The sequence below is a fragment of the Lygodium microphyllum genome, chromosome 26 (assembly GCF_053477565.2).
Source record: "Lygodium microphyllum isolate KBCC chromosome 26, Lygodium_microphyllum_v1.1.10, whole genome shotgun sequence".
NCBI classification, from domain to species: domain Eukaryota; kingdom Viridiplantae; phylum Streptophyta; class Polypodiopsida; order Schizaeales; family Lygodiaceae; genus Lygodium; species Lygodium microphyllum.
Window position 1 is genome coordinate 76,190,193 of NC_141160.1, and position 26,044 is coordinate 76,216,236.

General features: G+C 41.4%; 2 protein-coding genes and 1 pseudogene across 5 annotated transcripts in view; 2 read left to right on the forward strand and 1 right to left on the reverse strand.

Moving 5' to 3' along the window:
* SIK1 (Protein kinase superfamily protein) overlaps nt 1-26,044 on the reverse strand; it is an 88,142-nt gene that overhangs the window by 32,480 nt on the left and 29,618 nt on the right. For 3 of the 4 annotated variants that reach the window (XR_015688971.1, XM_087668659.1, XM_087668658.1), the window contains exons 5-16: nt 11,096-11,186; nt 10,860-10,912; nt 9,827-9,889; nt 9,691-9,735; nt 9,575-9,610; nt 9,378-9,433; nt 4,842-4,923; nt 4,215-4,364; nt 3,826-3,970; nt 3,609-3,735; nt 3,233-3,473; nt 2,920-3,135 (exon numbers count right to left, since the gene is read on the reverse strand). Coding sequence is in view for 3 of the 4 variants with exons in the window: in XM_087668659.1 (XP_087524785.1) it covers nt 2,920-3,135; nt 3,233-3,473; nt 3,609-3,735; nt 3,826-3,970; nt 4,215-4,364; nt 4,842-4,923; nt 9,378-9,433; nt 9,575-9,610; nt 9,691-9,735; nt 9,827-9,889; nt 10,860-10,912; nt 11,096-11,186 (1,305 nt within the window). In the remaining variant the exon portion in view is untranslated. The remainder of the gene's footprint in view (nt 1-2,919; nt 3,136-3,232; nt 3,474-3,608; nt 3,736-3,825; nt 3,971-4,214; nt 4,365-4,841; nt 4,924-9,377; nt 9,434-9,574; nt 9,611-9,690; nt 9,736-9,826; nt 9,890-10,859; nt 10,913-11,095; nt 11,187-26,044) is intronic. The other variant, XM_087668660.1, reaches the window with a different exon arrangement.
* Nucleotides 11,815-18,724, forward strand: LOC148013432 (uncharacterized; annotated as a pseudogene).
* Nucleotides 18,797-19,900, forward strand: LOC148013433 (uncharacterized). Its single transcript, XM_087668666.1, has one exon. The coding sequence runs from the start codon at nt 18,797-18,799 to the stop codon at nt 19,898-19,900; it is 1,104 nt and encodes a 367-aa protein (XP_087524792.1).

Sequence of the window (26,044 nt, forward strand, 5' to 3'; positions counted from 1 at the left end):
CTATCTTCATGTGTATCCAAAAAGAAAATCAGGAACGAGGCACCACTTGCCTCGATTTAACCTTTTCTACTAGAATATCAAGGACACCGTCATCCAAAAAATCAGCTAACACGGCAAAAGAATTCTAACGGCCAGCTTTAGAGGTAGATGGAATATCCACTGTCTTGGGGATGGAACGGGGATAACGACGATCCCATGGCGTAATCATATTCCCTCGAGTATCAAAAGCCAACTTAACAGGTGGGCCCTTTGGACTATCGGTACAAAATTTCCTAGCAGACTGATTACTGGGAGCAGAAGGAACCATAGTACGCGCAACGTGCTCTGAAGACAGCATTTCTTTCCTGCGCATATACGTGCGCATGGAATCTTGTGAAACATTAGGCCCAGTAGCTGCCAGGCCAGCATCAACCTTTTTACCTTTTTTGGGACGTGCCTCTACCCAGTCATTGCCACGGGAATCCAAACCCGAAGCAAGTTGCTTACCTTTATCCAGAACTTTTTGTGGTTGGGGTGTATCCTGGGACGGAGCATCAAGCACCATGTCTTCCATTGGTAGCGCAACATGCTCATCATCTGAATATGTTTTCTTCTCTGGGCATTCGGCCATAAAATGCCCTAATTTTCCACACGAAAAGCAGTGTCCTGCAAAGTTGCCACATTTCAAACGAAAGTGCAAAGAATGCATGCTAGAGCAATTAATACAAAGCCATGCAGGCCTTTTCCTAGCAATATCCCATAGCATACACAAATGGTTGCGATTCATGGCCCTTAGGCTCGGGGGAACCAGAACAGTTCCCACAGCAGCCATGGCATCCTTTAACAACGGCCGATAGACAGCCGGGCAATTTTCCACTTCAACCCACACTGGGCATTCACGTTGAAGGAGGCATTCAAAGTCCACCATAGGGTGCCATGGCACAACATGGACCAAACGGCGATCAAAGAACAATGGCAGTTTAGACAAAAGCTCAACCCGATACGCCTCAGATTTCAACAATACCTCATAGAAGCCTCGGGGCCCAACAAAAATCTCCTCAACACACTCCCCCTGTAGTAAATGATGCAGCCACTGGCGAATGTGGGAAAGCATTGGAATCCTGCCAGTGAAGAAGAGTATAACAGTACGGTCGTTAAACACCGAAAAAGAGCGCAAGCCACTTTTCGAGTCCACCGTGGCTTCCAGAACATCATCAGTTCCAGAGTCAAAAAACGCTACATGATTGTGTTGGACATACTCGCCAAGCAGCATGTTGGCAAACTCCAGTAAATGCTCCCAATTAATATCCTGTGAATCCACAGAGTCAGAGGCAACCTGAGCATACAAACGTTCCTGATGATCCATTATCTCTTCTGGCGTATGCTTGGAGCGTTTGCCCGCAAGCTGGAAGTCTGGACCAGGGGGCATCTCCTCCGTACATGGAACCATGTCCTCTGGTTCCTCTGTATCAGACTCCGGACCAAGGGCTGCCACCGTTTGGTCGATAAAAGCCAGATCCAGTCCAGCCATGGTGTTTCAATACGTGTGCAGATCAGATGTCACACCAGGATCTCGCGGAAGACCGAGATAGCACAGGGCTCTCTCTCTCTCTCTCTCTCTCTCTCTCTCTCTCTCTCTCTCTCTCTCTCTCTCTCTCTCTGTGTGTGTGTGTGTGTGTGTGTGTGTGTGTGTCTTGCTGCAACACAGGTCTGTCTGTTGAGTTGGAATCTCACACGGCGGAGGCCGACCCTTTGATGTATCACAGAATTCTTTCTGTTGTGTGTGTGTCTTGCTGCAACACAGGTCTGTCTGTTGAGTTGGAATCTCACACGGCGGAGGCCGACCCTTTGATGTATCACAGAATTCTTTCTGTTGTGCCAGAAACCTAGAAGACTGCGTGCCGGTCGCTCTTAGTACAGGGGCTTCAAAGGCTAGAAGAGACGGGGGACTGACGGTGAAGTCTGTAGTGCAGCCGCCTACTATACAAACGGTCAGGGTCGTCGGGCAAGAAAATGGAGCAGATTCGCAGGGCCAAATCGATCTTGCGCAGGGTCAGGTCGCAGGGTTAGGTCGTAGGATCCAACAGCATGCAAGGTCCGGTCGATCCTGCGCAGCCCTGGGGAAAGGAATCAGGCGACGCGTAGGGCAAGGAGGCACAGGGCAAGGCGACGTGCAGGGCAACGAGGGAAAGCAGTCGCAGACGAAGGAAGGCAGGCGCACGAAGGAAGGCAGTCACAAACGTCGCTGGGCTTTAACGTGGAGCCCCAAGGCGGCGACCTGCACAACCACAGACGGAATCCGCAAGGGCGACTAACAGAAACCCTAGATGGGGTCCCGTCACATCCCCACCAGCACGCTCGCCTCTCTCTCTCTCTCTCTCTCTCTCTCTCTCTCTCTCTCTCTCTCTCAACCTCAAATTTCTTTTTCCACTTGCATGGATAAGTTTTGCCAAGCGGCAACCTTCTAATCCCATTTTTCTATCATTATTCAACTTATTAAATTAATTTTCAAAATGTTAATTCTAAAAATTAATGTAATAATTATTTTAGCATCCATAAACATACTTTTACCGACCACTAACTAAATTGGCTAAGTCAATTTGTTTCCCAAGTATCAGTGAGCAATTATTGACCCTTAGGCTGACATTAATTTATTAATTAAAGCCTGGTCTCTAATCTCACCACTAATATTAGTGGCCAATAAATTGGTCTAGACACAAATGTGACATCAAGTATCACCTAGCACTTGTCAAGCATAACTTATTATAACTTTTGCCTTTGGCCAATTGATATCTTGAGGTCCTAGGTCCCACATGATGAAATGATTAACTTGCACCTCATATGTGTAAGTCACCTTTGCACAGAGTGACAGCATTATAACTGTGACAGTACCTTGTACCACCAACCAGACCAAATCTTTCTACATTTTATAGAACTCACCTCGTTGTTTGCTTGCCGTCTTCCTCGTTTCAGATGAGTATCTCCCAAGCTTCCACCATTGTACAGCTCCTGTATGGCATCAAGAGCTACAGCATTTTCATGATCAGCTTGCTCCCCACCTAGAATATCATTCGAAATCAGCGCAAGTGGAGATATATCTGTCGCTCGTAGAAAAGGGATTGGCACTGTATTTCCAGCTGCATATATAGATAGTAACTACATCCCCACAAATCACAATATTCAGGGCCCAGTCACCAGGACAAAATTTCACTCCACATCTCTAAATTACTGCAGAATAGCAAGTAGATGCTACCTTGTCTTGCAGTGAAAAGACCTGACGACCACCAGTAGAGATGCCTCTTGGGGTAATTGTTTCTCCAACCTTATGTGCTCTCTTTTGAGAAGGCAGCCCATGCCCCTGCCTCTCATCAGAGAGATTGTTTTGTGCTGGAGACAGTACTGGAGACTTTGGTTCTGCATGGACCGCATTTGACACTACTACTGATGGTAAGGAAGCACCTTTGGAGAGTCCTGCATTGAGATTCTTTTCAAACCTGTACAGTCAAATTATGCAGATATTTCAAACAGCAAGAGTCCTCAAAAAGAGGTCTAATCTACCGAAAAAGCAAGACTACAGAAAGAATACACTGTGTTCTTCACAGGATAAAGACTGACAAACTGCAATTCACCTCAAATCCAGTGCTCGGCCAGTAAGAGAAACTGGCTGTTCCGTTTGATTTAGTTTTGACAAATGTACTTCTTCAGAATCAGGGTTAGAATCTGAATGGACCACCATAGTGCCAAAATCACCTGAACCTTTCCATACAGCAGAAATTGCCTTTACCAGTGTCTAATACAACGTCATACTGATAGGGGCAAATAAAAACCAAAATACAAAATGTTTACCTTCCTTCAAAGTTTGCAATGTTCTATCAGAAGTTGATTCCTTGGCAGAGGACTGGAGAGGCACAGAAGTATCAGGCTTCACAAGAAAGGTTCCACCATATGCTTCACCCATCTTCACAGTCTCTCCTTTTTCCCAGGACCATTGCTGGTCATTCACAGAGCAAGGTACCATCTTGAAAACGAGCGAAAATTCTTGACAAACAACTTCTTATTTTATTTCCAGTAAGTATAATTTCTTTTAACTGCCTTAACAAGCTGATGGCACAATGCATTCATCATAACGGACCTTTCTTCACTCACCATGTCTTATACAGATTATTCATGCAGTGCTTTGCACATTATTTGTTTGCACAGTGAAGCTCTTTTTATCAAATATATTTGCTAAGTACCTGTGTTGAAGTTACTCTGCTGCCTGCTCCACTCGTTTCTGGTTCCTGAGTGAGCCCTCCAGGTATGGTTTCCAGCCTGATTAGCTTGGCCTTCTCAATTCGAGGGACCATTGAGCTGGCAGTAGCATCACACTTTAATATGAACTTGTGCTACATTTTCACATCAGGATTGATCAGTGTTAGCACTTGTTTGCTCTAAAAACTAACAGAATCACCCAAAAAATACCTAACACCCTGTATTCTACAAGCCAAATTGAAAAATGAGAAAATAATACATTCTTTGAACTTTCACATCAAATTTCAAATATATGCAGATCTTGGAGCAAGCAGTGTTTCCTGAAGGAAAAAGAAAAGAACATGAGAAAATATCACCTAAGTCCCTCTATTCCACAAGGCAAAACAAGAAGTGGTAATGGTACCACAAAGTTTCACATCAGTTTTCAAGAGTATACAGAGCTTAGAACAACCATTGATGATGGATTGACCTTTCTCTTCAGGATGACAGAACTTGGGTGGCGACTGACAGTGATGTGCAATCCCTCTTACATTCTCAAATTCACGTAGATCAAGATCACTCTTTACACAAAATTCGCTTGCCCTGGAAACCTGAGGTAAATTGTTACTTACTTTCAGCATGTCTGTAGCAGAAGGACGTAGTCTTGTTTCTTTTGTGAGACACTTTGCAACGAAGTCATGGAAGATCAATGACCTATAAATTTAAGGCATGGAAGATCAATGACCTGACCATTTAAAATTATAAACATCAAGATGAAAATGTGGTTGCCAAAAGAAAGATTGTTATAAAAACTCAGAGAATGTGCTACTATTGTGTAAGATGACAGTACAGATATTAACCTGCAACAGTCGTAAAGAATTACCACACTACCCCTTCCCCCCCCCCCCCCCCGAAAAAAAAAAACATGGGACACTTTTTGTCCTTTAGAGATGGACTACAGTAAGAGAATACAACACCAAGAGTTAGAGCTATGCAAGGCAAAAGAAAGGAAACAATCCCTAATATTCTTAAAGCTGGAACTTTTTTCCCTTTACCAAATGAAGGCTACAAACCACCTATCTTATACTAAGACCTTATGCTACACCAAGAGCTTCCAGTAACCCCATGGGACATCTTATAAGTAATTTCATTGGGTCTAGGCTTGATGGAGAGGCCTAGAAGGGCCAAAGTAGATCGGTCAACGATCATTCAGCACAATAAAACTCAGGGTCTTGCAAAGCATTGTTGTGTAAGTTCATCATACAAGAGTTTCTTGGTCTCATCTCAAACTTGTATCCTCCACATAATTGGAAGGACTGAAGGTGTGAAGAATCAACACCTCCATATCTATTATACACCTAACTAATGATCATAATACTAGGTTTTGACTTGTTGGAACTGTAGGGAGGTTGGGAGGTTGGCCCCAAAGTGCTCTCCATGCATCCTAGAGGTATGCACAGTGGATCCAACTATACAACTGGGCTGCTGAGGCATAGGTTTGGTCACCAATTGAGAAGCCCAAGGAGGGCAAATAGGCACACTAGAGGCATGGGACAGATATCCCTATGTCTGAGTGGCCACAAGGCAACCTTCTATCAAATCTTGGCTGTGATTTATTGTGATAGTCTGAGTGCTACAACACTTGCTAGCAACCCCATCATCAATTCAAAGGTGAAGCATGCCAAGGCCCACTATTATTTTACTAGAGTATAGGTCTATCATTTGACAATTTCACTGACAACTTGACCCAACCAATCAACCGCCCAATCCTCTAGTGCCTTCTTTCTTGGATCGGTGATGGTACTCCCTCCCCTACAACATCAGCATGATGGGAAAAGGAAGTCCCCATAGCTTTCTCTTCCACCGGTTGGTGGTGACATGGGACTGCTATTGCTATTGGTGCTTACAAAATTTTGGTCGTTATTACTTTGTTTCCATATTTACTCGTAACATTATCCACATATGCTCTAGTGATCATAATTGTAAAAGGGTGCTTGGGCAAATGAACAATCCTTCCATAAAGGCACTATCCAAGTGAAAGCATTGCAATGTGCATAACATTTTGTTTGAGCATATCCCTTGCATAAAGCATGGCATTGTGTTTCTATAGAAATGAACACTTTGGATGGGGTTAAACATATATGTGCAAGGGCCCATCAAAAGATGAAACTCATTGCATTTGCAAAGCATAATTCCCTTTTACCTCATCATAGAATGGTTGACTTTGGATCACCGTATTCACAAAATCTCACATGGCAATCTATTATGGCATTGTATCATGACAATATGCAGCACATACCTCACCATTTACATCATTGATACCTTTGCATGGCTCTTGCTCATGGAGGTTACTTTTTCCCAAGTCGTTTAAAAAATGAAAAGGAAAAGACAAATCTTAAGACCCTTTAGATATGGTTATCTAAAAGAAGATATCCATTACCTCTGTAGTCTTGGTAGGTTCTTGGGTAGTCGACAAGCCCCCTTAGACCGATGCATAGGTTGCGTTAGGGTAGGACCTTGCAACTATTTGAAAAGGGTAGAAATTGACTTGCATTCCGACCACACACATTCCTTTTGGGCCTAAGGAGCATTGAGCCACTAATTTTAGAGTTTTCATTAACCCATTATTAAGTCTCTTTAAACCAGCCACAAAAGAACATTAATGCTTAATTCTTAATATTGAATGACTTACTATTGGCAGTAGGTTAAGCGCACCCCAAATCCTCTACAAAAGAACATTTGCTGCCAGAAGTCACCAGCACCCTCGAGACTCCTCCAATTCTCACCTACTGTCACCAGCCTTGCATTTGCTGCCAGAGGTCACCAGCACCCTGCTGCTATCTGCATTCTCCAGCCAGGCAGGCTGCCCTGGTGCCGCCCTATCATCCTCTGCTGCTCCAATCCGCTAACATCATCTTCAGATCAGCCAGACCTGCGTTTTCAGCAGTCTGGGTTGATACTCAGCTCCTGCCTCCACTCAGAAATCATCTGAAACTGTCTGCTGCATTTTGGGATCCATTTGGCATATAGCACACTCTCAGACTCTTGTTCTAACTTGCCTCGTCCCCAGTCCACCTTACACACAGAGGTTTGAGGCCCATTGTATCATACCCCAGTGTACAGTTTGATTCATACACTCATTCATACATCACTTTTAGTTCTCCTCATCTTGAATTATAATGTTTAGTTTGTCATATAATTTGAGTTCTCCATCTCTGTGCAAGCATTTCCTTAAACAGACCAACACCTTCCTTGATGCACCTCTGCAACATACAAGGGCTGATTGTGTGCAGCCTATCAGAGTTTTGGATTGGTGTTCCTTCCATTCTTTAGTGTTTCATCTCTGTTCTTTCTCTTCTTTCCATGTTCCTCTTACATTGCACACTCTCACAAGAACTTGATGAAGCTCTTGTGCAAAGCAGGTATTGAAACTAGTCTTCCTTCTTGGAGAGGGTGGTAATTCCCCGATCAAACACTTAATTACAGCAATCAGTAAATAAACATAAACGGAAATGCACACTTCACCTTCATAATCTTGGACAATAGACACCTTATTGGGCCCCAAAATTGGCACCTCTTTAAATATTTCTTTAACTTTATTAACTAATGGATTGGGTACAAGCCGAGATTCCACAATCTCCTTGCTATAGCTGCAATGAACACACAAATTGGGCCAATTGCCCTTGGAATTTCACTCAAGACTTAACAACTAGTTGGACCCCAACTGGCCAAATGCTGCCCCAAATCTACAATGAATGGGTTGGCATTTCCCTAACAATTCCACATATTTCAGGTGTTGAATTCCGTGTACGATACCTTCTACTATTGGTATGGGTCCCAAGGTGGCTGCTAAAACCTAATTACTAGGGTTTGCAGCAGCAGAAATCCTCTTGCTATCCACCAAATCTAGCTCAAACCTGCTCCAAATTGCTGAGATAAGCTGACATCTCCTAAGAATGGGTTGGAATACATGAGAAAATGCGAGAGAGAGAGAGAGAGAGAGAGAGAGAGAGGAGAGAGTTCAAAGATTCCTCACAAGAAATGGCTGAATTCTACCAGGAGCTTGTCAAATCTGCCCCTGTAGCTTCTGCTACAACTCAGAGGTCTAACAACTGTTGTCGCTAGCCCCAAATAATGATCGTCCTGCTATTGCATGCCTAGTGAGACCCCCCAATGGCTGTCTCTTGCAGCAAATTGCTGTTCTTTGATCAAAAAATGGACTAGCAGCTCTCTCTCACTCTCTCTCTCCTCCCCAAGCTGTAAACCGATCCAAATAGCTGAAACCAAGCCCAAAAAACGTTTTCTCAATTTGCATGGGTATTTTTGCAAACTGACAACATTTTAAACTAATTTTCGGCATTTATCAACCATTAATTTAATGTTTAGAATGAAATAATTCTAAAAATCAATTTGAGTCCTTACCCTACCCAAAATTAAATGTGCCTATCCATAATTAAATTGGCTAGACCATTTGCAACTTGGAGTGGTCCCAACCTCCTTTGACCCTTAGATTGGCATTAATTATTCAATAATGCTAGTCCCTAGTGTCACCACTGACACTTATTGGCCAAACCACTATTCTAAGATCAAAACTAACGCCAACTGACCACCAAAGCCCAACTAGGATAACTTATCGCAACTTTTGCTTTTGATACCCATTGCATCTTTGGAGTCCTTGGCCTATTACAATGAAATGACTGTCATGTGCATCACGTGCTAGACAACCTTGCACTTTGATTACTAACTTAATCAAATGTTATCAGTAAGATTAAAGCATCTCAAAATTTCCCATTCCCATGATAGATATATTGGCATACAATAAAAGCAAGGTCAAAGGTAAAATTTCATGTCATTATTTGGAAAAGTTTAGGAACTAGTCACCACTTGATTCAGCACTGGCTCTAGGAGGTGTCCCTAATAAAGACATAGCTGAGAGAAGGCTGATGCTGCACTGTTCTAACTGATATCACAGATTTTGCTGGGCCAAAGGTGGTTGATGTAATAAACATACTGCCGAAATAGGTCCTCCAAACAGGAATAATTACTCATTTGTCGAAAGAATACAGAACTAGCACCACCTCTATTCAAGATACTCTAGGCTGCAGCTTTCATATGCGAAAAGAAAAAGATTAGGCCTTTTTGAGTTGAAGAGTTAAGACCACAAATACCATTTTTCCCTGTCGTCCAGCATAGGTGCAGGGTCCTTTAAAATCATGAACAGTACCTATTTCAGTAGGATTCAAGTCAGTATGTAGATAAGCCCTGTTACAACTCAAAAGCATGAATCGATTTAATTATGTTGTTCTGAGGGAAACGCGCCTATTTCACAAAGAGCTACTAAGGGACCATTGGTGTTGTTGCATACCCGCATTGGATGCACAGCTGACCTCGGAGGGAGCCCCTACAAAAAAAGATATGCTTTAATAGACCATATACACAAGCTTCAAATGACATTTGTCTTTAGAAAATATAGAAACCTACCTCAGCCATCTCAATTGCAGATATTCCAAGGGACCAGACATCAACCTGAAAGAAAGAACATAATGACAGATTTTGACTTGTGCTATAAAGAACTATATGTCCTCCAACAATGAAAGTAAGACTTCCTTTGTCTTACTTTTCCATCATATCGAATCCCTTGAATGACTTCTGGTGCCATCCAGTGTGGGGTACCAATAGACTGTAAAGAGGAATACACAAAGTCAATACTCAAACTGGCCAAACAAACTTTACAGCTCATTCTCTCCCCCTTCTTCTCATGCCCCTGCGCCCCCCCCCCCCCCCCCATAAAAAAAAAGGTTCATGCACAAAGCAGGGACACTTCCAAAGGCAGCTCAATGCATTGCCAAGCTGTCAACTTGTCTGCCCGTGCTGAGAGCCCATCAGTAGATGCCACCTCCAATAAGCATGGACATCACAGCAGCTGTGCCATGATAAAATGAAGCATCCACCACCAGCCAAGTGCAGCCACCGGTCGGAATGGATTCTACAATGAAAACAGCAATTGGAGACAACCACATCTAAGAAGGACACTCTAGTCAATAAATGCAAGAGGAGGAGCAAGCCCAAGGACTGAGGTCTAATGTATTGCAGCATGATGAAGATGTACAGGATGATACATCAAGAGAGTAAAAGATGGACACAAGACAGTCAGAAATGCAAGAAGCCAGATCTCAAGAATTATTTCAGGCATTAGCCAAATCCTCATTATAGTTAACTTTGGAGCAGATCTTGGACCTAATTCCAAGATTTAGAGAGAAACTTTTGACAAAGGTTCAGCTGCAACAGCAGCCGGAAAGAAAGGACTGATAGTAGGAAAAACCAGAAAAACGTTTGCATCAGACTATGTTTTGATTGTTGTAGAAGCAAGTGCCATTGAAATGGCGCCTCATTCTTAGCTCAAAGAGACAAGTCACAAGCTAACATCTTCGTCTTGGGACTACAGCATTCCATACAAAATGTACTTTTCAATTTTTGACAATTAACATGCCACTCTAATTGTTTCACAAGACAAAGGAAACATACCTCTCAGAAACATACCATGGCAATTGCATTGATGGCATAAACACAAGGAAAACAAAGTTTGTTTCAGAGAAAAAGACTTATTCTGGTACAGTGATACACATGTTAGACAGGAAGTTCAGAATTACAGTGTTCCTCTTTGATAAGGTCCTGGTCAACTGAGCAGCAACTCCAAAGTCACCTGCACAGAGACAATTGTACATCGAACAACCACAATTCAGCCATAAGCAAATAAGAAGCACCAGGATAAACAACCAAAATTCAGCTGCAAGCAGATAAGAAGCACCAGAATAAACAACCCAAATATAATTCTGAAGAAGGCAAAGACATACATGTTCAAGAAACAGCAATAAGGGATGCTCACCAAGCTTCACTTCCCCTTGTTCTGTGAGGAGAATATTACCACCTTTGATATCTCTGTGAACTTTGTTTATTTGATGTAGGTATGCCAAGCCCTGCAAAATACAGATCATCCCAGATATAATAGATAAGTTATGGTATCAATGAGTATATACACTGGATTTATGGCATAAATAAGTATGTAAAGTGGATTGTACACGTGATAAAACATGTAAAGTTCAGAGAAACTTTTCCACTTTTACAAGTCAAATAATCGGATTACTCATCACATCTAGCCTGTATAAAGTCAAACAGCTTTGTCCTAGACTTGCAGATGCAAAACACTTCTAACTTTGCAAAAATCTGTTCATTCTCTTTAAAGGAACCCGCGGAACCAATGAGACTAGAAGATCTACAGACCATGGACTTGTACAAAATGGCAATTGGGCTGCCCATTCTGCTAGAATAGTGCAGTAAAGCTGGTCCAAAACATCTGAAGACCCAATTGTGAGACCTTTGGTAGAGTCTAGACTTGCCTTTTATAAAAAATGAAGGCCTTTATTACATGGCATTATGATTGGCCATTTGTAACCTTGACTGGAGCTCCCCCAACTTTTCAATGTCTTGTTTGTGGACACAGCAGGAGATAGTGGGAACAATGCTGCTGGTCATATTGAGGGCCATGTATCCGTTGATAATGTACTCTATTCTCATGTTTTATATGATTGATTATGCTGCCCATTCATGATCTTCTCTGAGTTCTCTATTTCTGCTTTTGCTGTTCAGTTCAATGCTGTTGTGTTTATGATTTATGCTGTTCTGAGTTCTTTATTTTCTGCTTTCACTGTTCAGTTTTCAATGTTGTTGTGCGCTCTCACACCCTTACTTTTTCAGGCTCAACACAAGCATTTCAGGTCTGATAACCCTGCTCCAGCAGGCTTGGCCCAGTGCACATCCTCCAACTGCATGGAATTTGCACTAACTGTTTTCTGGTGGTGCTGGTGCTGCATTTTACCCTCTGGTGGCAGCTTGGACAGGTACATTTTCCGGTGGTGCTGGTCCCCTGCAGTTGGAGACCTTGTGACTTACGAGTGGACAGCCATCCTGGCACCTGTTGAACTTGTGTTTGGTGGACAGCCTCCTTTCACCAGCCAGGTGTCTCTCTTGTGCACACACTAAAGGTACCTCTGAGTTCTCAGCATGGATTTTCAATTTTCAATTTGGTGGACATCTTCTTAGGCAGCTAGAAATCTTGCATCTTATAGTGGACTTTCCTTGGAGACATTGAGCTCTCACAATGGATTTTAAGTTGGATGCACCATGGATACCACCACCTATGCACTATGGAAGGTTGAGGCCAAGTTCATTCTCGACACCTTCAAGATGTGGAATTTTGTCTCCCATCCTATTTCAGTGCTTTAGACTCATTGTGCTTCACCCAACAAAGGCCTATGCCGGAGTGTCCATGGTGCACTTTGTTCCTCTTCAATATTCCAGCTATGAGCTAAAAGAGGGAGTTAGAGGTCATATTGCACCTCATGTGCATCCATCTTAAGAGGACCAAGCACCCACTCTTTTGGGCCACTTGCATTCCTCCTATGCGGCATTCATACTTGGGTTCCTCTATATGCCTTGTTCGTTCTAAGGTTTCTTGAGCCATATTTTAAGGTTCTCAATAACCTTGTGAGGTTGCTTAAACTTTGTGAGGCCACTCTTAACCAGTTAGCCATGTTGCCGTTTGAGTGTAAGGTGTGGAGCATTCAAGGTTTTAGGCCATATAAGAGTGCATAATTCCTCTTGTTCAAAAAATCCTCCATATGACGCTTCTAAATATTAGAACACTTTCTCTTCAATCTTCAAGGGCTTAGTTGAGCGATACAAATCCTTTGTTATGGACAAGGCTAATCCAAGTTCCAAATGGATCTTCCTAGAATTGATGCAGCTAACATCTATGGCAAAAATAGTGTCTTCAAGTTTTGTGCTTCAATGGTGTGTATTGGAGACCATGCCATTCTCACCATAGGTGATTCTTCTACAAAGGATCAATAGCTTAATCTTCTCTCTTTAGTTGTGCATAAAATACAAAAATCAAAAGAATATCCCTATCTGCATTTAGATTACATAGCTATAGGCATAATTCCTCTCTTCTGTCGAGGTCTCAATGCTTCCTATATGGCAGTTGTTTTAGATACAAGACACAAAGAGCTTATGGATATGATAGTAGGTGCAACAGTCTCTCCCCTTTCAAATGGTCCTATTATCTTTGAATTGAGTCCTAACTATGTTATTTCAATAGAAGATCCCTATCTTAGTGATATACTTGTTTTGCATACTTATACTTCTGGTCTAAACATGAAAACCTTATCAACAAGGCTAATCCAAGCTCCAAATGGATTCTTCAAGAATTCATGTTGCTAATATCTATGGCGAAAATAGTGTCTTCAAGTTTTATGCTTCAACTATGTATGTTGAAGACCATGGCATTCTCACCATGTGCATGTGCAAGCGCATGCCATTCCCCATTTCTGGGACCACTTGTACTTTTACGTTTCGTTGCGTTTATCTTTTGGTCTACGATCCTTGCTCTCGGATATAGAAAGAGACTGCTTTGTTCTTACTTCCTCCTTCATACAACAAGGGTGGTTATACTTGTGAAGAAAATTATGGAGTAGCTACTATTGAGCTAAAAATGTATGAGCTTGCTTAAACAACCCCAAAACATGCTTAATTAATAAAGCAAACCTTTTATTTTAAAAAGAAAAGTGATCCTAGAGAGTTATCGTGCCCCACATGCATGCATAAGAGCAGTCCAATAATGGTTCTTTTTATGCAATTTTGGTGCACTTCCTCTTCCAACTTTAAACATGCTCTCTATGCAAGTAAAAGAGAATTGAGGAGCTGCTAATTGCAAAATTGTGGTTGCAGCTAGAGGTTTGCAACCAGTAGTTGATTTCTTTTATGCCCTTCTTTTGTACTCTCTTTGGCATTAGCTTTATGAATTGTATACACATATTTAAAAAATACTACATATTAATATAGATTGAGACAATTAAATGTATACAACACAACTGAGTAAAAGTAGCTCCTATCACTTAAAATGTACAAAAGATTAGATTTACATGATTTTTAGTAATCCATTATAGCTTCAAGTATCTAGCATGCTACTACATATATCAAAGGTCATATATTCTCCAAAGAGCTATCATCACTAATTTGGGTGCCCCAAACTTTCTATAAATAGGCATGCAACTCACCACTCTCCCTCAATCCTGTCTTTGCAAATTTCAGGTTTTTCAGCTTGCTGCCCACACCCCGGACGCGAAGGACATCACAACCCAGGCTGGCCATTGCTATCTACAACAATCCACCGCTTGTTTCAAGCCTTCCACCCCACTGTTTGGAGCTAATCTAACCGTAATGGTGTTATGTGATATCAATTTGTGCTTTGTTGTACGATTGGTATAGTGTTTTTGTGCTTGAAGCATCTTGTCACATGGTATTAGAGCCAAGTTCTCTTTGAAAAACCTTCGACTTGATTGGAGAGCAAAAGTAAGAACAACGAAAGGTTCAAATGACTTCGAACACCAACACACCACTCCAAACTCCATAGCCAAGCATGTCAAGAAACAAGCAAGAGTGGGTCTCTCTACTTTCCCCTGCTAGATTTGCCATGGATGGAGAAACTTCGGTCTACCATGCAATCCATCGACCATACGAGATTTCAGCCACTAAGCATAATCTCATCCTTATGCACAGGGCTCAGCAAATTGAAGGTAAGCCTAAGTTTCCTCCTTTAGATTCAGTGCACAAAACTATTGGCCATGCAGGTACGATAAAATCTAGACTTCGAACTGCCCATCCTCAAGTGGAAACTGGCACGGATTACATACCGCTTCCATCTTGTTTCTTTTCTCCAGTGCCAAGTATGCACAATCTTGTTTCTGATTCTATGGTATCCGATTATTCTATACCTCATGGTTTGGGAGATCCTCTTGAAGAAGGGGCAATACAAAACATCTTTTGGTTTGAAAGTAACGAGGAAGATAGATATTTCTTTGAAAACTCCTACAAGGTAAGAAAAAGAAGCAAGAACTTGTAAGTATCCCTTCTCTTCTTTTTCCTTCAAATATTTTTGTTTCTCATGGTTACACTAGAGTAAGTACATCTCATTTTGTTGCATTTGATGGACAAAAGGAGCCCGTGATGTTTCCCACATCTACATCCATCACAAACCCATTTGGAATCCCACCCATCCCTCCCTCATCTTCCGCTGCACATTCCTTTCAACCTACATTAAGTGCACCTATATATTCACCACACACCACACCAAGGGTCCTCCATTAGGCACAACCTGTAGGACTCCTATTTTCTCCTATTTGGGTGGTGTATCCGTTAATGGGAGCTCATCCTCCCACACACACTTTCAAGTTTTCCCCCTCCAAGGCACTCTTCAAGTGTGGATCATTTGGTACCACAATTTGCCTCTATGGCTCTACCTAGTGGACCATTTGGTCATTCTATAGTACCCCAACCGACCACTCGACAAGGCTACCATGTCCCAATGCCTCCACCTCCACATTCGGCACCTTATGGAACCACTTTTGCTCCAATGCCCTCCGCAATAATCAACACTCATTGGACATCAATAGCCTATTTCAGATTTCTACCTGCCCTACTGCTCATCCCCCTCCTTATCCTCCACCATCTTATCAACCACCACATCACACTAATCCACCTCCACCGACACCTCAATGTTCTAGCTCCTCATCTGCCAAGAACTCATTCAATTACAAAACTCATTTCAACGCGTCTAACTACACCACTTGGTCAAATTTGATGAGGTATGCCTTAAACTCCCAAAACCTATGGGATCTTGTGCAAGGGTTAGAGCCCCAACCTGATCCCGCACTTGTTCCATAGGAGGTTATCTACTCATGGAACGCCTATAATGCATGCACTATGCACTATATTTGAGTTGATGCAAGGCTTACTACCTAAGTTTCATTCTCAACATCAGCATTTTGATTTAGCATCAGAGTGTTGGGCACACTTGACTGACTGCTATGCAGCTCAGGATAGGATTCATCGTATTAATCTTGACCATGAGCTTCAAATTTTCACCATTAATGATAAGGATGACCTTAAGATCTAGTTGTATAAGTATCGGCAACTCCTCGCTGAGTTTTCTACAACGGGGGTTCTTAAGTTCCTTGATGACCAGGGCACACTATTCTTAAACAAGCTACCAAGGAAATACTTTAACTTTGTGCAACAAGCCATCTCACAGGCCACTATAACCACATTCTATGAATTTGAGTGTCAATTCTTACATTATGCTAGACTATTAGATTAGTTTAGGTCACACTGTTCCTAAACAAGCTGCCAAGGAAATACTTTAACTTTGTGCAACAGGCTATCTCACACGCCACTGTAACCACATTCTATGAATTTGAGTGTCAGCTCTTGCATTATTCTAGGCTATTCAATCAATTTCATAGGGTCTCTTGTCACCAGGTGCTTATACTTTTTACGGTTGCCTTTCTTATTTACTTATATATTTTTTTTTTCTTTTGTTGTTGTTTCTTTTTACCCCCAGAGTTCTCTTGGAATAAGCGGGATCTTTGCATGGCCAGAAGAGGCAACCATTGGGACAAATTGGACTAATGGTTTGTCTGAGCCTTAGAACCAGTTCCATATTGAATGGGCAATGAAGAATAGAATGCCAGTGGTTTGGGACTCTGTGCTTAGCCACTGGAGATGGTGCAAGACAATGAGCCTGGCCAAGATAGAAGATGCACGTGTGAGAATGCTCACGGAATAAAAGTCACTGTAACTAAACCAAATTACACTTTTGATGTGGTCGCAATGATAAAAGTTGCACAAAACAACTCGAGGAATGCAGGGGTCACCATCCCTAAAATTTAGGGAGTTACTATTTTTGGAACCCAAAATCTGTTCACGTCATTGTCTTCGTTTTTACACGAGGATTAATTCTCTGGTCTGTGCCTAGGTCAAATTTTGCACCGATCATGGAGAATTTCAGACCGGAAGGTTTAAACGGAAAAATTGTTATATGTATGCCATGTGGCACAAATTCCCAAAAGAGAGAGAGAGAGAGAGAGAGAGCATTAAAAAAAAAACGTAATAGGCATAAGGGGCAAATGGGAGAATGAAGTTTGGAGGAGCTGAGGGCAGATTGTTGCAAGAAAACCAACCATGGAGAGTACTTCTACATCTCTGACTCAAGCATGGAGAACAATGAACTCTATACATGCTGAATCTGAACAATGAACTCTGCACATGCTGAATCAGAACAGTGAACTCTGCTCATGCTGAATATCAACAGTGAACTCTGTACATGCTGAATCGTAAGAACAGTGAACTCTGCTCATGCTGAATGAGAACAATGAACTCTGCACATGCTGAATCGTAAGAACAGTGAACTCTGCTCATGTTGAAAAAGAACAGTGAACTCTATTCATGCTGAATTAGAACAGTGAACTCTACTCATGCTAAATAAGAACAGTGAACTCTGCACATGCTGAATCGTAAGAACAATGAACTCTGCTCATGCTGAAGAAGAACAGTGAACTCTGCACATGCAGAACAGTAAGAATCGTGTGCTGGACAGTAAGAACAGTGAATTCTGCACATTCTGGACAGTAAGGGATGTTGATCTGGACATGCTGTATTGTTCCTATGCAGCTGAGATTTACTTAGAAGAGATGAAAACCAACTATTCACAGGTTATGTATTTTGGAACATTACCATTTTTGTAATTTTATATCTTTTAATTGATAAAGAAATACCGAGAGGGGTGTTGGTCTTCGGGGCCAATCTGGTGTTGAGCCAGGGAGAGAGGTCTTTGTTTATGTGTGTGTATGTAAGGTCCAGGTGTTAATTGAAGGAACTACCGCTTTGTGAGTCATAGACCGGTTGCATGGTTCCATCCCCGGGATTTGAATTCTTTTCTATAAGAATTTAAGCTCGGACAGTTTTGGGTAAAAAGGCCATACAGACAGGTTTTACAGAGATTACAGGACTAGAGAGATTGCAAACATGGATAAAGGCAAAGGAAAACTTCCCCATGAAGAAGAGAGTTCTTCTTCTGCTCATAGACACCAAAGAGAGAGTGTTGGTGCATAGGTGTCAGCACCTTCTAGAACCGAGATTGAACCACATGATGAGCAAGAACAGGAGGACTTGTTTATGGCACAACTCCTCATTATGGTTGGCTCTTTCCAACAAGTGGTAAAGAATCCTCGGATGCAAAAATTTTTGAAGTCACATAATGAGAATTCTCAGGCTGAGTCATTACATCATACCATGGAGCGCTCAAAAAGACAAACCTCTAATGTGCATGAGCATGTGGAAAAGACACCAAACATGGAGACAGGACCAATGCAACAAGAAGCACAACCACAGGATCAGGGAGTGAATGGTCAAGGCAGTTTATGCACAAGTGGCACAGCAGACTATTCCTCCTCAGTTTGCTACTTATCCTAGTTACTTTGGTGGTGGGTCAGTTTTTCAAGCAATGGCTGGATTACCCACGCGTTATCAGGGATACTTGCCTAGAGGGCCACCAGGAATAATGCCTATTGAGGCAGTGAACCCACTTTATGCTAATATTGGTCTACAACCCAGTTATTAGACTCTGCAAAGTCCTTCTTTGATGCCTGGAGTACAAAATGCAGCCGCTCGTTTTTCTTAGCCTAGTGGACATATGGCAGCTAAGACAGGTGAAATGAATGCTGATAATGCACCTAAGGGACTCCCCTTTTTACAACCACCTGTCTATGACAACCTGACACCAAAAAGTGCAAAGCCTAAAGACTATAAAGAGGGTGGTCAGGCAATAAAGTTTGAAACCTTAAGTAGTATGCAAGATAAGCTGAAAGCTTTGACATTTATACAGCAGTTTGATGCAGCTTACACAAGAGGGAATTTTACTGAAACTTCTAAGGTGCGAAAGGCTGCAACTTTTTTGAAAGGTAATGCTTTGCAGTGGTGGAACATATTGTTGATGCAAGGATATGCACCTGCCACTTGGGTTCATTTCAAACAGTTGTTTGCAGCCTCATGGTTAACTAACACGTTTGAAGTAGATGTCATGACTGCATGGCATAAATTGGACGCGGCAAATTGTACGGATTTAGAAGAGTACAATAAGAAATTTTGGGAAGCACTTTTGCCCGTGAGTTTTCACAGGACAATGCCCCTGTCTGAACAAATTGAAAAGTACTGTTGCGGTTTGCTCAAAGCCATCAGGGATTATTGTACCAAGACTAGGGTTACAAATATGGTACAGTTAATTGAAAATGCTGGTGTCGCAAATGCATTGTTGAAAGGAAAAGCTGACAGCTTTAAAGGCACTGAAAAGAAGGAATCTCAATTTAAGCAGGATGCTTTGCAATGGTGGAACATATTGTTGATGCAAGGATATGCACCTGCCACTTGGGTTCATTTCAAACACTTGTTTACAGCCTCATGGTTAACTAACACGTTTGAAGTAGATGTCGTGACAGCATGGCATAAATTGGACGCGGCAAATTGTATGGATTTAGAAGAGTACAATAAGAAATTTTGGGAAGCACTTTTGCCCGTGAGTTCTTATAGGACAGTGCCCCTATCAGAACAAATTGAAAAGTACTGCTGCAGTTTGCTTGAAGCCATCAGGGATTATTGTACCAAGTCTAGGGTTACAAATATGGTACAGTTAATTGAAAATGCTGGTGTGGCAAATGCATTGTTGAAAGGAAAAGTTGACAGCTTTAAAGACACTGAAAAGAAGGATTCTCAATTTAAGCAGGATCCTGGCAAGAAGTAGAAGCAATTTCCAAAAAGGACCAGTTTTACAAAGAAGTCTTTTTGGAAGAAAAGATTTCAGCAGCAACCTCAAACTTCTTTTAAACAGGGTAAAGGACAAAAGATGCCACTTTTTGGCAAAACATTTGAAGAAAGAAAGGCTTTAATGATGGCTGGAAAATGCTTTATTTGTGAATAGAAAGGCCATATTCCTTCTAAGTGCGCACAGCAATTTTCTAAAGATGCGGAGGAACCAATTGAGCTTCTTTCATACAAAGCTTGCTTAAAAAAAACAAAACTAAAAGGGTCTGGAAAGAAGCCCAGCATTGGCTTAGTGCCTGATATGGTGGGAGATCAATCAGTTGATGATGCTTCAGAATTGTGCAGAGCTTGGGAAAAGATCAGAGATTCCACAGTGCTTATTTTCTTTGATCTTGGAGCTCGTGCAAACTTTATCTCACCAGCATTGGCAACTAAATTGGGTATACATCCCGAGGAAATGGGACCAGTTGAACAGGCTGATTTGGCATGCCCGAGACATACTGAACCTGTCACCCCCATTCTTGGCAAAGTTCATATGCTATTCAGAGCTATGTGGACACAAAGGAGTTCCATATTATGCCTCTAGAGGGCTGTGATGTTATGTTGGGTATCCCATGGTGCCACAGGAAGCATGCTATCTTGGATACTTACAATAGAACGATTACTCTTGTACATAGAAGCAAGACTCATGTGTTAGATGTGAAGCTTAAAAGGAGAGTCTATCCCAGATGTTTCTGCTTCTGCAATTACTTCTGTAATGAAAAATCACATTTCTCCGTACTTGGTTTTTGCAAAGCAAGTTAATGAAGTTGACAATAATGTGTCTGTACTAGATGAAAGTAGAAGGGCTTTCTTTGCTAAATTCAATGATTGTTCCTCAGATTCATTACCAAGAGAGTTAACCCCTGAGAGGCCTGAAGATCATACCATAGATCTTATTCCAAGAACTAGTCCGACCAATAGGCCACCGTACAAGGTCAGTGCAGCACAACAGAAAGAGATTATGACACAGGTTAATGAGCTTTTAGAGAAAGGACTAATTCAGCCCAATAGTTCTCCGTTTTGTTCACTTGTGTTGCTAGTTTTTCAGAAAAAAGACAGCTCTTGGCGAATGTGTATTGACTATAGAGCCTTGAATAAGAACACGATCAAGAATAGGTTTCCGATTCCGAGGATAGATGACATTCTTGATCGATTACAAGGAGCATGAATGTTTAGCAGGATAGATTTAAAAAGTGGATACCATCATATCAGAATCAGGCCAGAGGATATCCATAAGACTGCTTTCAGAACGACATTTGGTCTCTATGAATTTTTAGTCATGCCGTTTGGATTGACCAAAGCTCCTACTACGTTTAACAGGATGATTGATAGAATTTTCCGCCCTTATCGAAGTTTCGTTGGCACATTCTTTGATGATATGATTATCTTTTCAAAGAATGAAGAGGAGCATAGAAAACACCTAATTGCAGTCTTTAATGAGCTTAAGCGTAATAGATTGCTCATTAATGGTAAGAAGAGTAAATTCTTTTTGGAAGAATTTCACTTCCTTGAACACATAGTTTCTAAAGATGGTGTGAAGATGGATCCTGCAAAGATAGAAGCAATTGTCTCTTGGCCAAACTTGAAAACTGTTCATGATGTCCGCAGTTTTCTTGGCCTATGCTCTTACTACAAAAGATTTGTAAGACACTTTGTAAAGATTGCTTCTCCTTTATATACGCTTGAAAATAAGGATGTCAAATGGCAATGGACTGACAAAGAGAAATCAGCATTTAGATGTTTGAAGGGAAAAATGACTACAGATCCAGTACTTATTTTGCCAGATCTGTCTAAGCCATTTGTAGTGCAGTGTGATGCATGTGGAAACAGCATTGGTGCTGTATTAATGCAGAATGGCCAAGTTGTGGCATACGAGAGTAGAGTACTTTCTGTCGTTGAAAGGACTTACCAAATTTATGAGAAAGAATTATTGGTTGTGATCCATGCACTCTCTAGTTGGAAGCACTATTTGCTTGGTGCTGATTTTGTGGTGCAAACGGATCATCAAACACTTAGATACTTTCTCACACAGGCTAAATTGTTAGAGAAACACATGCGCTAGGCAAATTTCCTATCTATGTTTCATTTTCAGATAGTGCATGTGGAAGGCAAGAAGAATGTAGTTGCAAATGCTTTATCTCGCAAACCACAGGTGTCAGCTGTTTCAATTCCTCATCACCATGAATTGGATGATATGAAAGAGCAGTATGCTGATGATGAAGATTTCTCTGAAATCTATGAACAGTTGATCAATGGCCAACATCATGATCATTATGTGTTCAAAGAAAGTTTTATCATGATGCATGAAAGACTATGCGTTACAAAACAGCTAAGACCAAAAGTTTTATTAGAAAGTCATGCTCCACCGTATGCAGTACATCGTGGTATTGATGCTACAGTCAAAGCGGTAGAGCCTTCTTTCTATTGGCCAGCCTTGAGATCTAATATTGATGCATATGTCAGATCTTGCCTTGTATGACAAAAGGTCAAATTTGATAGACAAAAGGCACCAGGGTTATTGCAACCACTGCCTATTCCAGAAAGGCCATGGGAAAGTATTGCCATGGATTTCATTTTTGATCTTCCAAGAACTTCTTCAGGGAATGATGGAATCTGGACTATCATTTGCAGATTCAACAAACACGCACATTTCATTCCTGTAAGGAAAAAGATTAAGTCAGAACACATGGTAAAGATATATGCAAAATATCTTCAAGTACCATGGAATGCCACGATCCATTGTCAGTGATAGAGACCCAAGAATGACTAGCTTATTTTGGAAAGCGTTGTTTGAAAACATGGGCACAACGCTAACATTTTCATCTTCTTTCCATCCACAAACTGATGGACACTCTGAAAAAGCAAATTCGATTGTTTTAGATTTACTGAAATGTTATGTTTCAGATCATAAGACTTCTTGGGAACGCCACTTGCCATTGGTTGAGTATGCATACAATAATACAGTGCACTCATCTATTGGCAAAGCAACTTTTGAGATTGTGAAAGGTGGAAAGAAATTGCCTCCCATTTTGCAGACAAAAGATAACATCTTTGAAGCAGATCGTTATGTAAAAGATTGGGAAGAAGCATATAAAAAGGTCAAGTATGCCCTAGAAAAGTCACAAGATAAACAGAAAAGAGCTGCTGATAGTCATCGTCAGGAGCTCTTGTTCAAAAAGGATGATTGGGTCTTATTGCTTTTTGAAAAGGCACGTTTGAGAAAACAGAAGGGCAAGGAACGTTTGTTTCCAAAGTTGAGTATGCGTTATTATGGCCCTTTTCAAGTCTCGGAGAAGATCAATGACGTAGCATATAGACTGAAATTGCCAAAGAATTGGAAAATTCATAATGCATTCTGTGTGAGCCTATTGAGGCCTTTTATTGGTGAACTGCTAGAAGATTTGGTTCAAGAGAAACAGCCTAAAGTAGAGGAATTAGATGAGATTCTAGTTCCTGAGCAGATCTTGGCACATAAGGATAGGAAAGTAAAAGGTAGCGTTATAAGAAGATTTTTGGTGAAGTTCAAGAACTATTCACCAATGGATGCCAAATGGATGGAAGAGGCTGAATTGGCAGATGCACCTCAGTTATTGCAACTTTACCGAGAAGCTTTATTACTGGAATCTACAGTGACTTAGAATGCTTTTTAAAGCAATGTACATTCTCTATTGTATAGTTGAATATCGTATCTCATTGAATAATGCATAATGTATAGCTTACATTTAGCATTAACATATGTATCATCGAATGAAATCTCAGTGCTTTGAAGTTGTATTTGTTACACTTCAGTTGAATGAATATGCATGTTGTGACACTAATAGTTCGTGCATATATGCTATCGCCCTATGTTGCATCCGAAAACATGTATATTAAAAAGGCTCCTAATAATCATAGTTGGATACAGGATATAATCCTCCATCTATGTGAGACTTGAACTTGCGATGACACAAATGGTAGTGGGAAAACTCCTACCATCGCACCGTGTCATCTGTTAGCAAGTGATACATGCAATGGCACTTATAAAAAGAGAATCTTGTTATCGCCTTGTGTCATACATAGCATGTGTGGCATGCAATCGAGGTCGCTTGCTTCTTTCAAGAGGGGGTTATGTCACCAGGTGGTGATACTTTTTACAGTTGCTTTTCTTATTTACTTATATAAATATTTTATTTTTCTTTTCTTTTGTTGTTGTTGCTTTTTACCCCCAGAATTCTCTTGGAATAAGCGGGATCTTTGCATGGCCAGAAGAGGCAAACATTGGGATAAATTGGACTAATGGTTTGTCTGAGCCTTAGGACCAGTTCCATATTGAATGGGCACTGAAGAATAGAATGCCTGTGGTTTGGGACTGTGTGCTTAACCACTAGAGATGGCGCACGACAATGAGTTTGGCCAAGATAGAAGATACACATGTGAGAATGCTCACGGAATAAAAGTCATTGTAACTCAGCCACATTACACTTTTGATGTGATCATAATGATAAAAGTTGCACAGAACAACTCGAGGAATGCAAGGGTCACCATCCTTAAGATTTAGGGAGTTACTATTTTTGAACCTCAGAATCTATTCGCGTCATTGTCTTCGTTTTTACACAAGGATTAATTCTCTGGTCTGTGCCGAGGTCAAATTTTGCACTGATCATGGAGAATTTAAGACTGGAAGGTTTAAACGGGAAAATTATTACATGTATGCCATGTGACACAAATTCCCGAGAGAGAGAGAAAGAGAGAGAGAGAGAGAGAGAGAGAGAGAGAGAGAGCATTAAAAAAAAAACGTAATACGCATAAGGGGCAGATGGGAGAATGAAGCTTGGAGGAGCTGAGGGCAGACTGCTGCAAGAAAACCAGCCATGGAGAGTACTTCTACGTCTCTGAATCAAGCACGGAGAACAGTGAACTTTGTTCATGCTGAATCTGAACAATAAACTCTGCACATGCAGAATAAGAACAGTGAACTCTGTTCATGCTGAATCAGAACAATGAACTCCGCTCATGCTGAATAAGAACGGTGAACTCTGCACATGCCGAATCGTAAGAACAGTGAGCTATGCCAATGCTGAATAAGAACACTGAACTCTGCACATGCCGAATCGTAAGAACAGTGAACTCTGCTCATGTTGAATAAGAACAGTGAACTCTGCTCATGCTGAATGAGAACATTGAACTCTGCACATGCGGAATTGTAAGAACAGTGAACTCTGCTCATGCTGAAGAACAATGAACTCTGCACATGCTGAACAATAAGGACAGTGTGCTGGACAGTAAGAACAGTGAATTCTGCACATGCTGGACAATAAGGGATGTTGATCTGGACATGTTGTACTGTTCCCATGCAACTGGGATTTACTTAGAAGAGATGAAAACCAATTGTTCACAGGTTATGTATTTTGGAACATTACCATTTTTGTAATATTCTATCTTTTAATTGATAAAGAAATACCGAGAGGGGCACTGGTCTTCGGGGCCAATCTGGTGTTGAGCGAGGGAGAGAGGTCTCTGTTTATGTGTGTGTATGTAAAGTCCAGGTGTTAATTGAAGGAACTGCCGCTTTATGTGAGTCATAGACCAATTGCACCTCTCCTATAGCAACGGCCCTTGTTGCCACTTTTCAAAAGGGACAACAAGGGAAGGGTAAAAAACCTCAAAATTCCACTCAAACCTCATCTAACAAGACCCAAGTAAGCAATCAATCCTCTCTTAAACCAGGGTGGTAGAATGTACCTAAGAAGAATAAGTATTGTCAACATTGTCAGAAGACTGGCCATTTTGAGGAGGAGTGTAAATCAAGGCAAGAGGCACACAACCAAAATAAAAGATTTAGACCCCCACACCCCAACAAGGTAACCCCTAACAAGGGAAGCAGGGTGGTAGCAACCAATCTCAAGGGACATGGAATGCTCAGTCTCACACTGCCACCGATCAGCCATCGCAATCAACAACGTTCTCAACGCTAGAGGGCTTGTCTGGCTGGTCTGCCGAGGCCCACATCATCTCTTTAGAGGCATTAGATGCGAATCTCGTCCATATCTATGAGTTGTTTTCCAAGAAGACGGTCACAAAGGCCCACTTGTCACAATCGAGC